This window comes from Thalia democratica, chromosome 3, assembly GCF_965202585.1.
Source record: "Thalia democratica chromosome 3, ktThaDemo2.hap1.1, whole genome shotgun sequence".
NCBI classification, from domain to species: Eukaryota; Metazoa; Chordata; class Thaliacea; order Salpida; family Salpidae; genus Thalia; species Thalia democratica.
In genome coordinates, this window is record NC_139167.1 from 23,461,553 (window position 1) to 23,477,844 (window position 16,292).

At 24.6% G+C, this 16,292-nt stretch overlaps 1 protein-coding gene and 1 long non-coding RNA gene across 2 annotated transcripts; both read left to right on the plus strand.

The window, feature by feature from the left end:
• The first annotated feature begins 1,842 nt into the window (after positions 1-1,842).
• Positions 1,843-9,658, plus strand: LOC145831483 (store-operated calcium entry-associated regulatory factor-like). The gene is made up of 3 exons (XM_082938754.1): positions 1,843-1,846; positions 7,699-7,888; positions 8,238-9,658. Exons 2-3 carry the CDS (start codon positions 7,717-7,719, stop codon positions 9,011-9,013), a joined length of 948 nt encoding a protein of 315 aa, XP_082794880.1. The 5' UTR covers positions 1,843-1,846; positions 7,699-7,716; the 3' UTR covers positions 9,014-9,658.
• Positions 9,659-9,716: 58 nt separating this feature from the next.
• Positions 9,717-14,083, plus strand: LOC145832042 (uncharacterized). The gene is made up of 3 exons (XR_014369716.1): positions 9,717-9,806; positions 13,063-13,207; positions 13,984-14,083. It is a non-coding gene; the product is annotated as an uncharacterized LOC145832042 (long non-coding RNA).
• Positions 14,084-16,292: the final 2,209 nt, after the last annotated feature.

Here is a 16,292-nt window from a genome sequence, read left to right on the forward strand (position 1 = left end):
AAAGAAAATTTTTTACTTTATGTTTCAAAACTAGAAAAATTTTCAAAAATTATTCGTATTAAAAACTTAATTGTCTTTATAGTTTTTTTTATATTAGGATGAAAGTATTGTAAGAAAAAAAATTTAGTTAGTAAGTTGAATAGTTTTATACAAACTTTTAAGTTTTTTATTACGTAACTGCTTTGTAATTTATAAATAGTTTGCTTAAATATCACAAACTACTCGGCATTAATTTTTTACTTGTTCTTGTAACATTTAATATTTAACTAGTGTTTCTGAACTCTTTCTTTTAGCTTTTATCATTTTCCAAATATTTCTCATTTTGGCTAGGTATAAAGTTTACAGCTTATCAATTTAATTATAAATTAACTCTATTTTGAAAGCATTGCTAAACTTCTTTAAAAATAAGCTATACGAAAAGTAATAAATAAAAATGTTTAAAACTTTAATTCTAATTAATAGATTTAAGATAGTTCTAGCTTTAAGAGTTCGTTTGGAAATTGTAGCATTAAAGTTGTAATAGATCAAATTCTATTAACAAACTTTTAATAACAAATAGTGTTCGGAATGTTTCGATAAAAATTAATTTTAAAGTAACAATAGTTTTTAATAAATACTACGTGCTCTTCTGTTTTAAAAGAGATACAAACTACAAAGTTTCAAGATATTTTTCGACAACAAAAAACGTAATAACAAAAATTAACTTAAGCGTTTCTAATATTAAAATCCTAAAACAAAAATTTTACGTGCTACACTTTTAATCTAACAAGTTATTTTTTGAGCAATAATTGACGTACATTCAAACCAAACATATTATGATTTTTTTAGCATATTAGCAAGATTTTTCTTACAAAGTGATCATACAATTACTAGAGCACAAAATGTATAGTTTTAGCGAACAGTTACTTATAAGTAGTCAGAAATAATTTTATCTAATATCTTCTTAGTTTGCAGAATGCAAGTAGTATCGCAATTTTGACCTGTATAAAAAGACTAAACTTAACAAAAACGATAAACTTTTTGGATGTATAAATATATATCCATAAAGTTTATTGCAAAAAGAACGTAATCTAAAGATTATTTCTTGCAAAAATTAATTAATTTCTCCTTTAACTAAATGGAGTTTAAGTAACTTAATTTATTTATATAACCATTCTTTATATAATATCACGGTTACCATTACTTTTTTAATATCTTTTTTATTAAAAGATTAAAAGCTAAACTTGAGTTAGTTTAATTAAGCAGTTAAAAATTTTATACATTCATATATAATAAAAGATGTTGTAAATAATAAATTACATTATGTTTTATAGTTTAAACTTTAATCAAAGTACAAAAGTAAACTTTCGAAAGAAAAAAAAATGCATATTTAAAAAACAAACAAAATCTAAGGTTGAAGAATGTATAAATGTTTTCAAAACTAGTATTTTCAACAGAGCTAAAGAAGCATTTAAAATAAAATTCAGTAAATATAAAAACATATAGACAGCTTGTTTATTACTTGAATAGAATAGAAGTAGTTTTTATTGAACGACAAAAATATCAAATAAAGAATGACGTGTACTTTATAATAGAAAAGATGACGTGTACAATTGTCAAGTCCAAGTTATAAAAAAGTAATACCGATACATTATTCATGTAGGTATCGCGATATAAATTTTTTATAGTTAAGTAAGACTAATGACACTTTTTATTCAAAAAAAAAAGACTGACTAAGTGATTTTTATTGTTAAATATATTGAAAGTTTATATTGACATTATCATTATAAGCCATATAATCTTCTTTTGTTTATAAATGTTCTATTAACTCATGATTTCAAATACTACAAAAGAGTGGAAAAATCTAGTAAGTTCTTAACAAAAATGTATTAATTTAGATACAAAAATGTGTTTAAAAAAAAGTTGGTTCATTGAATATATAAAATAGCATAAGAATATTTTTTGGTTAAGATTAAAGCAGACTCATAAGTTTTTAAGTTCCACTTTAATAAAAAAACAAAAATCAGATTTTTTTAACTCCTTTAAGTTCTAATCCTATAATGTTGAATAGAAATGATGTATTTTTTGTTAAGTTATATTGATCTTGACATTACTATAATGATATTTAATTTATGCTTTAAAGTTATTGTTTTTACTTTAAAAAGAGTGTGACTTTTCATATTTTAGAAATATTTATGTTTTATACATTACCACAAGTTAAATTGTTTAATTTTATCAACTAATGTTTCAATAAAAAAAAATCTCATCTGTACATAGTTGCCACTTTACCTGGAAACCTGGAATTTGACAATTTAGGCAAAAAAACCTGGAAAAACCTAGAATTTTAAACAATTTTTACATGTTAAGTAGAACAATTTTGATTTAACATAAAAACTCTACCAAGTAGATAAAAAAATTTTGCCATCATTTTTTATTTTTTAAACACAGTTGAAGCTCTACAGTATCTTTTCAATGTTTTTATACTATTTAACACAGTTTTTTACATTAAACTCATGTTTAATCTCAAAATAGATTAAAAAACAAATACTTTTAAAAACCTGGAAAAAATTTTGAAAACCTAGATAAAATTTGCCAAAATTCAGTGGCAACCCTGTCTGTATTAATAAAAAGGTTTGGACTAAGTTAGTCAACTTAAGATATTTTGACCTGTTTGAAGTTTTTAAAACTCATGCTAGTTAGAAATTTTCTAAAAAAAATTCTTACTGACTCAGGCTTGTTGGTTTTATTATTGCTAAACTAAAATAGTTTTGATAATTACCTAGTATGTTTTTGAACCAATTTTGAGCTGAAATTACATAGTTAGCCTAATATTAATGTTTAAATTAAATTTCTTTTTAACCATATTTTCATACTTTTTGTACCCCCTCTAATTCAAAAACTTGATTAAATTTAGAAAAAAAATAAATTTGTGTTTACTTTTAGGTTGGTTTATACTTAAAAATATAAAACAAATTGCAAAAAAAAGCATAACATACTTATAATCTTTACTAATTATTTACTTTATTACTTAACTTACAATTATATTAACTACTAATGTATTTATACAGCTTGTTTAATTTAAAGTATTGTTTTAGACTAAACATATTATGGTTAATAAAGAAATTAAATGAAAATATTGATATAAGACTAACTACATAATTTTAGCTCAATACTGGTGGGACATCATGCTAAGTAACTACCCTAATTTTGAAATTTTTCCTTGATATCAGCTGTTGTATTAAGTTTGATTATTTTTCCTAGAAAATTGTGTTTTTTTTAACATATTTTGTCATTGTTTTGGTATTTTTAGGTATTTAATTTTGTTAATTGAATTTTTCAGTTTTTTACACTTGAAATTATTTTCTTCAATTTTAAAATAAATTCTGGCTGAATCAGTTTGGTGGGCTGTTTTTTAGCCACTCAGGATGAATTTTTGCTCTTAAGAGTGGTTGCCTTTTAAAATAAAGTATAAACTACATAACCAATATCAAAAATATAGATCTAGTTTGATATAAAATTTAAAAATTTCAATACTTTGGGTAACAAGATTATGACAAGCTACAATTATAAGAAGACCAAGTAAACCTACCCATTTGGTATTTTCAGTTTGGTAAACCCACTTTCATTGGTATTTTAACAGGGGTGGCTGTTTTAAATCAATCTTATTTTTATACCCCAGTTATCAGAAATTTTTTACCACTTGGTTTCAGGGTTGTCAAAAAACCTGGAATCTTAAAAAAAGCCAGAAGTTGGGCAATTAAGGCAAAATAAAAAACTTGGGAAGTACTTTTTATTTGAGAAGTTTGAAAATTTAGAAAAACCTAGAATTTTGAACAAAACTGACTCTAAAACCTGGAATTTATACACCAATTTTTACAGGTAAAATATAAAATTTCAATTACATACAAAAAATACACAGTTTAAAAGATTTTTTTTGTCATTTATTGTTATAATTCTAAAACACATTTTTTGTGGTAGAAAATCATCTTCTTCCGTCTACAACAATAAACATTTTTGAAGGTCAGGCAATTTGTCATCACCTGTAATTCTACCTGACCTTGAAAATTACCATTAAACTAACCAAAAAACAGGGTTGCCAAAAAACCTGGAGTTTGAGAAATTTTGAAATAAAACTTTGAAAAACCTGGAATTTTAAACAACTTTTACATGTTAAGTAGTAAAATTTTGATTTGACATGAAAAATCTGTCATAATAACAAATTTTTTTGTCATCATCAAACATTTTTTTATCAAAAAACACATTTAAAGTAGCTTTACAGTATCTTTTCAATATTTTTGTACTATTAAACACAGTTTTTTACCTTGAACTTAATTTAAAACTATAAATAAATCCTAAAATGTGTAATTTTAGAAACCTTGAGAAAATTTGCCAAAAAAATTTGGCAACCCTGGAAAAAAAAAGAAAAAAGTTTCTTTGTAACAGAGAATGACTGTGACATCATTTGTTAAACACTCAAAAGGTGCCAAATTTGCCAAATTTAAAGTAGCATTACAGTATATTCTAAGTATAATATAATTTCAAGACCTTGAGTTTAATTGTCTGCTAAAAATATTCAAAAAACTGTGAATAACCTCAAAACTTGAAATAAATAATTTTAAATAAATTAATTTTGAAAATCTTAAATTTCACAAAACCTTGAAAAAATCTTTAAAAAACTCTTGATATCTCTCTAGTTGCAAAGCACTCAAACTATTAAAAGATAGAAAAAAAATCATCTGAATTAGGTTAGCATGATGTAACTCAGATTAATTTTTGCTCACTCAGGCTATCAATAGACTGGTGGTGGAAAGGCATTTTATTCATCAAGCTACACACAATTTGCTTGTTAATACTGTTTTGAACTGTTTTTATTTTAATAATAATAAAATAAAAACTACAAGATAATAATTATTTTTTAATATTTTTTCTTAAAAACTCCTTTTGTTTAGCTATTTTGTTAATGTTTAGTGTTTTAGGTATAAAGTTTGATAAACATTATTTTTACAGTTGTTGCCTTATACTATTATATATTTTTCTTATGGTTGTTCTTGGTCAATTAGATAGGTTTTTTGTTTGTCTTTGAGTGTACTCTAGTTCAAAATATATATCATAAAGATTTGTTTGCAAGTCTTGTCCAAGGTTGCTTAGTTATAAAATTCATTATTGCTTGAAAATCTTGCGTCAGAAGAGTAAATAGAGCTAACATATATTGTAGTCAACAGTTTTTTAGGGTGGCCATTTAACCTGAAATTCTGGAAAACCTTGTATTTTAATATTTAAGTTAAAGTGAACTGAAAAACCTTGAGTTTTGAACATTTTTTTTACACTTTAAGTATAAAGTTAGATCAGATGATAAAAATTACAAAAGTAAACAAAATATTTATGACTATTATAAACTTATATTTTTATTATTCATAAAAAGCACTTGAATTAGCACTAGTCTTATCTTGTTAGTTAATTTTTTTATTAAATATATTTTTTGACCCAAAATTTATTTTTTTACTTACAAGAATCTGTACTTTCACAAACCTAGCAGAAAACCAGCAAACATGGAAGAAGTTTCTAAAAAACCAATGGCAACTCTAACTTGTTATAAATTTAATGTAGCATTAGAGTAAAACCTATACTATTTTCAAAAAACCGCAAAGCATAATGGCAGTAATGAACTTGAAATCACTTATAGTTTATTAAAAATTCTACAAATACATAAAGTATTGATTTTCAACAAAAATAGTCTGTATTTACTATTATAATTGAAAATTATTATTGATTAACTTTAAATACAAAAAAAAACTCTGCCTTTCTACTATGACTTATTTTTATTCACAAAAACATTTTAATATATACTTATTTGTTTTTTAATTTCTATTTTCGACTATATATGTTTAATACTTAAAATAGTATTTTAGTTTTTACATTTGGCTGGGTAACATTTTAAATTTGGATAGCTTGAATGATTTTAAATAATTTCTTTAAAAAAGTAATAATTAATCTTTTTAAAATTATTATCTTAGTTAGGTTGAGACTCTGGTAAAACTACAATATTTTCAATTTAAGTTTGTTGTAAAATACAGCCAAAAAATATTTTAAACTTTACTTCTTTTTTAATCTGTTTGGTAGCTGTTTTGATATATTTTTCTATTAATTTTCAATAAATTTTAAGATTTTATTTTATTATCCTTATTAATTGGCACTTTTGGTACATTTTTATGTATTTTAATCAAATTTCTGTTATATTGTCCCTAAAACTCTTATTATTATTCTCATAGGTGTGCAATGTTTTTCTGTTTTAAACTATATAGTGGTATTCAGAAAATCAGTTGAATACTAATTCATTTCTTTTTTGTATCTGTAATTTGTAAGTTACAAAAGTGTGAATTTTTGAATAGGTTAAAAATAGATATTTGATATTTATATTTTAGTCAATAACTTTTTTGTTAATTTGATTCTCTTCTAAAGTTTTCTGACTTTATAAGTTTACTTAAAAATCTAAATAACAAAAATCCAAATTAAATGTATCTGTATATTTTGAAACAAGTTGAATTATAATTACTTGTACTTGGAGTTTAAATTGTTTAATTACTAATATTGCCACACACTCAAGCTACTCAGGATAAACTCAAGGTTTTTTTCTAGATCTCATTAGATTATTTCTTACCAAGGAACATTTTTTCAAAGCCCAGGCTAGTTTAACTGTTAAGTCAACCTCAAACTAGGGATTAATTTGTTTTAACTATCAATGAAAGTCAAACTGGTTTTCATACTAACCCAGGGTTGCCACTTTACCTTGAAACCTGGAAAACCTGTAATTCCACAATTTAAGCAAAAATAACCTAGAAAAACCTGGAATTTGAGAAATTTTGGAAAAAACCTGGAATTTTAATTAATATAAACATTTTCAGTAGTAAAATTTCGATTTGGCACAAGAAATCTATCATATAGGTGAGATTTTTTGTCATCATCAAATTAAAAAAAAAAACATATTTAAAGTAACTCTAAAGTATCTTTTCAGTGTTTTTATACTATTTAACACAGTTTCTTATAAAAAAAATAAACTTAAAACTAAAAATAGACCCAAAAATGTGTACTTTTAAAAACCTGGAAGAAATTTGGAAAACCTTGAAGAATTTTGAAAAAACGAGTGGCAACCCTGTACTAACCCTATAAATTTAAGTTTCAGAATTTATACCGTAAAGTAGTTATGTGTAAATCTATGGTAAAAATCATGTTTCTCACAATTTTCATTTGTTTAAATTTTGCAGGGTTGCCATTTTACCTGGAAACCTGGAATGTGAAAATTTATGCAAAAAAAAATCTGGAGAAAACCAGAATTTTGAACAATTTTAACATTTTAAGTAGTAAAGTTTTAATTTGACACAAAAAATCTATTATATAAATAATATTTTTTTGTCATTATCAAAAAAGTTTTTAATAAAAAAACACATTTAAAGTAACTTGACAGTATGTTTACGATGATTTTTTAGTATCTAACACAGTTTCTTACATTAAACTTAACTTAAATCTAAAAATAAACCCAATAATGTATACTTTTAAAAACCTTGAAGAAATTTGAAAAACCTGGAAGAATTTTTGATAACACAAATGGCAACCCTGTTTTTTGTAAAAGTATAAATAATTTTAAGCTGGTTATATTATAGTGGTTTGATAAGAGCTGTATGATGTTTAAGACAGTATATATTAATTTCATTTATTTTTTAGAATTTTTATATAAAAATTATGTGGAAATCCATAGTAACCTTTCTACTACTCACCACACTTTTCACAACCACCCACGGTTGGGGTGAGAAGAAAATCAAACTGAAAGACGTGCATGTACTCACATTGCACGAGGGTCAGATGACCACCGGAAGGAGAAGTTCACCTGTGCCTCAACTGAACTGCGTTGGAGGTAAAGATTTTTAACTATTTTAATTGGTTTTATAATTTTTTTTAATAAAAAACTGCTCAGTATACAAAGTGTTTGTTCAAAGAGGTTGCTAGTTTGTGATATTGTTTAAAAACTACTCTGTTTAAAATTAAACATTGCTAGTTTTATATACAGAACTATCAACTGAAGTTTTTTATAAGTAATTTATTATTATAAATAGAAAGTTAACTTGAATGAACTTTAATCTAAAGCAAATAATTTGGAGTCAAGTGCCAAAATTTTATAGCTAATTTATTGCAAACAAATTGTAAAAGCTTTTAATAATTTGTTGGGTCATAGTACAATATTAATCCCAATATTTTTTTTTCAGGCAGTGCTAGGTATGAAAAACTCCACCCCAAACACGTCCAATGCACCAACAAGGGTTTTGACGGTCAGGACTTCCAGTGGGAGTGCAAAGCAGACATGTCAGACAATGTCAGGTTCGGAATGATCAGTGTCAGCTGTGAAGGGTATGATCACCCAAATGATGACTATGTACTTGCTGGTTCTTGTGGACTGAACTACAATCTTGAATTCACTGAAGCAGGCAAGAAGAGGCAGCATCAGCAAAGCTCTTTCTACCACGGCAACAGTTACCATAGCGACTACAGCTACCAGGACTCATGGTTCTTCTCCTTCTTTGATGCCATCTCTGGTTTGGTTCCAATCTTTCTCATCTTGGGAGTTTTTCTTTTGATCATCAACTGCTGCACCACTGACCAATCAGATTCCACTGACAGAAGACCAGGTCACGACTTCAGAGACGGAGGCAGAGGGGGTCACAACCCGCCGCCTTACGGTTGGAAGTTCCAGGACAGCCAGCAACAGTATCAGCCCCCACCTAGCTACCAGCAGTCAACCCAACAAAACACTGGTAACCAAGGCAACACAGGAAGCTGGTTTCCAAGCTTTGCCACAGGGGCAGGATTGGGCTACCTGTTTGGAAGCAGCGGAACCAGAAACAGGGGCTGGGGGTCAAGGACTTACACGGGTTATGACGGGTTCGGGGGCAGGACTGGTGGTTGGGGAAGAAGCAGGTCTTCATCCAGGGGCAGCGGAACTTCGAGGCAAACCAGTGGGTTTGGGGGAACCACCAGGAGGTAGACTAGTTTCTGATTGACTGAAGTGAACTGATATGCATGTGACTTATCTTACTAATAATTTTTAAACGGTTCCTTCTTATAGGATTAAAGTAAATGTTAATATAAAAATATACTAAAGTTAATTCTAATATTTTAATTTAAAAATGTAATTTTTGATTATTTTTTTGAGATTAAAGTTACATCAGCTAATACACATGCTAAAGTTTCAATGATTTACTGTTTTTACATTCTGACATTTTTTTATGTATAGTAACAGTTTATATCCAGTTTTGTATACTTGTAATGTGTGTATATGTGTTTTTTTATTTGAGCTGTGTAGTGCATTGCAGTTGTTATTAGGTCTTCAGTCCATTTTGTTTTTGAAATCCTGCTTATTTACACAAGTCTTTACACTTTTGAGATTTAAATAAATATTAAGTTATCTATTGAAGCAAAAACTTGAAATATATGTCGATTTTAAATTGTGTAAACAACACATTTTGTTATTTTAGAGACTATTCTTTAAAAATTAAATATACTACATTTATAAGCTTAATTTGGAAGCTTTGATAAAAAGTTTTTCATTTTGTAAACCAATTGTGTTGTGAATATTTTCTTTATTTGCAATATTTCTTATTATTTATTTTCTTATAAAGCCTTGTAATTCTATTTGCTAAATATACGTATTTTTACAGTATAAAGAGTGTTGTATTTGTATAAGTTCTGTCAACCGTTGATTAACAGTTGTATTTTGTAGATAAATTTGTAAGTAAGGAAATAAAGAAATACCATATTTGTTTACAATTACTTGTGAGGTAAGTCAAATTTGTTATGTTCAATAAATTTTGTATAAAACATAACCAAGAAATGAAGAATTAGAAATATACATTTATTACTTTCAATTGTCAATTTTCCCTTGTCTTTGTAAGTTATCTCTTAAGCAAATAAATGATAGCTTGTAGATTTAAATAAATGCTGGTCATTTTAAAATATAACTTTGTGCATATTAAATTGAAAAAATATTGAGTTTCAAACAAAAATGTGTTACACATTTTACTGCCACTTTCTGTTTTTCATTTATTGAGCATTAGTGCACTAATGCATTTAACAATATTTCATTGTATATATAAATTAACTATCTCAACTTTCTATGTATTAGGCACGTTTTAAATTATTTATTTACATAAAATTTTATTGAACAGTTAGTTGCCCATCATATTCAAAAAAGTTATTATTTTTATCACAGAATTATGTAAACTTATTTACTAACATAGTGTTTTTTGTAATAACTTATTAGGTAATAGTTATGCCATTTTTTCCTAAAAGGTTTCTAAATCCTGTTTAAACTTCATTTAGGCCATAGAGAGTCCTTCTTGACTCATCTTGTTTTGTTTTATGTTAGATATCAAACAGTTAATAAAAGTTAAAGTTAAGTTTAAGAGTGAAGAGGTCCACATTGGTAAGTTCAGTAGGTTTCTGAACAAGTACAAACTAAGAGGAGTTTTCACTGTTTTTTGTTTATATTTTAACTTGAGACATATATTTTAATTTTTTTTACCGTCAGTCCATTACTTAAATTAGGTCATTGAAAAAATTTTAATCAGCCACCATTTATTTAAACTTTTATCTAATACCTACTACCTTTTTAAAAATCATGCTTGTAGAAACTTAAAAAATAATTATTGAATGTTTTTTGAAAATGTGAGGTCTACAGCTCAAAAAACAAAAAAAGTTGACTGAGTTTTAAATTTTTTTAAATTGTTATAAAAGTTAACAAAGATAAAATTTCGGTCCATAGGTTATTATTTTTTATATATAAAATAAAAAGTTTAAAAAGAAAAAAATATGGTCCATTCCTTTGTATTGGAAGCTTTTAAATAAAGTTGACAATAATTTGTAATTAAAATTTTTAGCTTAACAACAATTAAAAAGTCACTTTATATAGTTCAAATACTTATATATGAACCATGTTGATTTAAAAACATGTTGACTCTACTATGACCTTAATTTCCATGCACTAAAGTAACAAAATTAGAAAATTGTATTAAATGTTTTTAGATAGCCATATTTTTATTAAAAGTCTTCTAATTATTTTGTGGACAGTAGTCGAAGTCTAAACAGTTAGCCATTGCTTATATCAAAAACTTTTTACTATATATTTTTTATTGAGTTTGTGAAAACAAAATTTACTGATAGAAAAAGTTAATATACATAGTTTTTTGAATTTATAAGAAAAAATAGATAAAAACTTGTTATGTGATTAAAAAATAATGAAATTGGTTTGACACACCAAGAAAAGAATAACACAGGCTACCTAAAAGTTTTTGAAAATAACACCTTGAAGCTAACTTTGATTACATAAAAAATATAAATTTAGTTATTAAGTTAGTGGTAACACTTAGATTTGGGTAATAATAACAGTTTGTACTATAGATTAATAGTTTCATAATTGTAAGATAGCATTTATAATTTTTTAAGATACTTTAAGCTGGTTTTTGGTCACTCAAGCTAGTTTTTTATTGAAAGATTGGAAAGTATAATACTATTAAAAGTAAACATTGTACTAAGTTGTACTAGTTAAACTAGGTTTATGAATATAAAAAAAATATATTGAAGAAAAACCTAGTTGTTTTTTGTCAAAAATCAAGAACTGTAGTTTTACTACAATATAAGTTTTTGTAAACAGAGCTGATAAACTTTGTCTAGCATTAGAATTGGTAAATATTTGAAAGTGAGAAAAAGATAATAACATTTAGTTTTTACCAAGATAATGTAGGCAAAACACAAATAAGTAGTGTTTTATGTATATACATATATTTTTTTTTAATTCAATTTCTTTCTTTATTAAAGTCTCGGCAACTTGATTAAATATTGTCATGCATTATTGGGTTAAATTTTAATAAAATAAAATAAGCTTTTAAGTTATAATTAACCTAAATAGCAAAAATATGAAACTATTAAAAAAATAATTTTAACTGCATTTCAAAGAAAACTACATGGAAGATAACTAACTACCATTTTTTTAACATGTTTGTCAAAGTTTGTAGATTTTTCAAAGATATCTGACAATTTTACATTATAAAAAAAAAGATTAATTTTTGACACATAAGGAATTAAAGTCGGCAAGTTCAAAAGTTTCCATATTAAAAACACATTTTATCGAAAATAAAAACTATTTAAATAATGTTGTGTCTTTTCTTTAAATTTTAATCAATCTTATTTCAACTTAAAAAAGGTTATGAACCACAGCCTAAAAATATTTCAAATAGTTAATACTATTTGTTCGTATTCTTAATTATTAATTTTAAATAGCATATATTTAGTTTTAATAACAAAAAAATAGACTGTTAGCATAACAAAAGAAAGTACTTGATATAAGTAATAAAAGAGCTATGGACATGTGGCTAGGTACTGATGAAGTAGCTGTTACTAATGTATTTATCAAATTGGAAATAAATTATTAAAAATAATTATTTTGCTTAAAAAACAATAAATGCCTAAAGCAAATCTGACATGAGTTTATATCAAAAATTTTATAATTATATTTTATAATGTCAAAACTTATAAATATTAGTATACAAAGGGTTGAAAATGGGGATAAGATTGAAACTGACTTTTTTTTGGACTTGAAAATCAAAGTAAAGAAAAAATGAATAAAATTAAAATGTTGTGGTATAGAGCTGGGTTTTTTCCTTTGAAATTGGATTTATTTATTTTTTCTTTAAGTATTTCTTTCAAAAGTTTTTAGATTTTAAAGGTATTTGTTGATATATTCAGTTCAAATGTACTAGTATTTCCAAAAAAATGATATAAAAGCAAAATATCAAATAAAATAAGCTTGTTTTAATAAATCCCTTTTTTAAAGTTCCACACTATTTAGGTAAGACATAAGTTAATTGTTAATTAACATTAAATACAAAACAAATATTTATGTACATAAAAATAACAAACACATATCACATACTTAAGAAAATATAATTTCTAATTGTGTGTAAAGTATTAAGTTTGTAATGTTTTAGTTTTTTACCCAGGTTAGTTTTGTCTCAGCTAATGTTTTTTATTTGTTTTCAGGCCAAAGTTACTGAAATAAATTACATTGGTTGAGAAAATCTAAATAGAAATGGTTTAATATATTGGAAAGCAAGGTCTAACAGTCAAAATGTAAAGCAGTTTTTCTTTAAGCGTGGGTTGCTGTTTTAAAGAAAACACATTTTAGGTAAGTGTATGAATTGATTAATATTTGTAAATAACTTATACTAATGACTTTTATGTTTGTAATTTTTTTTAGACTTTCTATTAGTAGAAAGGCAACCGAACATCTAAAAGATTGATATAAAAAAAAAGCATTGATAGAAATTAAATTCTGTTTAGAATTTTCAATGGTTTTAAATGAGAATAAAAAATTAAGTTTTAACTGATTACAGTTTTTTTACAACTATTATGAGCTTTCCATAGCTAATATCTTAATACTTTTTTTTGTATCAAATTGGAAATGTGAAAAGTAATATAGAATTTGTTTTAAAAAAAATTATTGGTAAACAGATCAAGTCATAAAATAACTTTTAAACTTTAACAAACATGAATAAATTTACTCAACTTTTGAATGTAACATTGGCTCCCCTCAAATAATGTTTATTGAAGTCAAACTTTTAGTTTAATATTAAATTTATTTTTATAAATTACAAAGCTAAAAGAGCAAAAGATATTTGTAATCCAGTTGAAATACTTTTTCATATCAAAGTTTTAAAACTCTTCAACTTTTAATTACTAAAGTATTTAATAAGTTACATATAAATTTAAAATCCCTACAACATACTTAATGATTGTAAAAATATTCATTAAGACAAACTTTTTTCTTTTGTAGTATAAGAGAAAACTCATACAAAATTTCATTGCACTTACATAAAAACTACTACACATTTTTATAATTGGATAAAACTATAAATTGTGTTCCTTTAAATTAAAAATGCAGTAATTTTTATTTTTGAGTAGAATTTGCAATCCAATGGAGTTTCTTCTTAGACCACAAAAAGTTCTTGTACTTGCAACAAAAATCCACAATTTTTTATGAAAAATTAAAACTGATAAAAAGGTTAGTATAAATTTATTTAATGAAGTTTTCATTGTAAAAAAAAGATATTCAATTGTACAAATTCATTAAAAAAAAAAATATATATATATACTAAATATATTTTAAAGTTTAAAAATTCTCAATAGTACAGCTTTATTAGTGTAGCTAATTGAAAAAATTTTTTAGGTGTATGAATGAATGTCTTTTTTGTATTTCTGTTGAATAATATATGCATTTGAATTAAAATGAAAATATTAGACAAAGTTTTTGTACATTAGTTGTGAAGGTTTAGTCCTTTGAATATCCAATTAGTTTGAAAACATTTCGAAAACATATCTTTGAATAAATAAATATATGATGCTGTGTTTTTTTTATAAAATAAGATATTTTTTTTCGTTTTACTAATGTTTGTATTATCTTAAAAGTTTCACTATAAACCAGCCAATTTTTTTTCTGAATTTTACCTCAAAAACTTTGTTACAAAATAAAGGTTTTTATCTAAGTTGGTTATTAAGATGTCTCTTATTTTCATAAACATTGATAATTTAGATGATTGTTATTAGCGGTATACAATAGTTTACTTGAACAAATTATGTTGGAAACTACTATTGTTAAAGTTATGTGAAGAAATTGTATGTGCAAGCCAATATTTAAATGTTCCATTGTTTAATTCAAATTGGAACGTGATATTAAAAATATCACCAATTGAAATTAAATTAGCCTTACATTTTTAAGTAAATAAAAATAATATTGAATAGTATTTTTTGTAAACGTTTTCTTCCTCGATGGTATTTATTTGGTATAAAACAATAAATTTTAAACACACTTTAAACTAACAAATAATAAAACATTTTTTCACAAGTAAAAAAAGAGACTTAGTTACAATAGTGAAGTTATTAAAATTTTAAGGTGAAATTAGACTTCTAGGGTGATTAAAGCTTAAGTTTATAATATAGTTTCAGCCTTAATTGCTTGTAAAAAATATTTATACTGGAACTATATAAGACAAAGTTATATTAGTAAAAACTAGTTTTGAAGACTGTAAATTAGTTAAAAGTTAAAGAGACTGATTAAAAGTTTAAATAATGAATAAAATCGTCGCATTAATTGTTATCTAATTTGCAACAGCTTAAAGTATTGAAACAAAGTTTAAACTGAGTTTATAAAGACGATGCTATAGTTTAATTACTATTTAAAGACAATACAGATGAACCTAAAAAATGCCAATTAAAATTTATATTTTGTATTTTTAGTCATTACGGTTTTTTTACTCTTCTAATTTAATTTTTTATTATTATTAAGAAAAAAAATCATTCACTTTACGTAAATTGAAAATATTTCTATCTTACATGCAATAAATAATTTTACTTAAAGTAGAGTAATTGCTTTAAAACATTCACCCAATTTTAAACAAAAATATAATTAAGAATTAATTCACTAATATTTTTATCCCACATGATTCATTTAGTGCGTGGGTTTTAAGTGCGGATGATTTATTTTCTTTCTCTTTGTGTGAACTCATTTAGAGTTTATTAAAAGAATAATATATTTAGGTCACTTAAAATCAATTTATCTTATTTGCTGAACATATGACCCCTTGGGCATATAATAAGATTGAAAAAACGTTTTTATTAGTATGCCTCAAATAAATACTTAAACGTGTTTTTATTAAAAAAAAAGTTATAAATGAAAGTTTATTTAAAATTTCGAAATCTATAGATAATTCTAGATAAAATAAATTTTGATAGATATTTTAAACTTTTACTTCTTCTATTAATTAATTATTTTGTGTGGAACCGATTTTTTTTATTGAAATTTACCTCAAAAACTTTGTTTTTATACATTTTAAAGTGTCAAAGCAAAAAAAAGTTGATTAACAATTGTCATAAAATGTTGGTGGAAAAAAGTTAGAGACATAAAACAAAACAACCACACTGTTTTTTGTACTAAATATTATAGTTTTATTTTTATTATGAATAAATATTTAAAAAATTAAAGTTGTTGAATTTTTATACAATTGAAATGCTGTGTATGCATTAGTTAAATTGTAATAGGTTGTAGCATTTTTTTTCAAATGGTCTTTTGAATTATGTTGTTTTTATAATTTTCAAATATAAGTTATTATATTATATCTAGTATAAAAACTATTTCATTTTGATTATTGTTCTAACTCAGTTTGCTTAAAAATAACATTGATCAAGCAATAAACAATATCGTTAGCAAAGATAAA

Bases quoted from the DNA above. Each gene is read 5' to 3' on its own strand.
- LOC145831483 (XM_082938754.1), top strand. From the start codon at position 7,717: ATGTGGAAATCCATAGTAACCTTTCTACTACTCACCACACTTTTCACA. The intron at 7,889-8,237 runs GTAAAGATTTTT...TTTTTTTTTCAG, and splicing joins TCAACTGAACTGCGTTGGAG to GCAGTGCTAGGTATGAAAAA.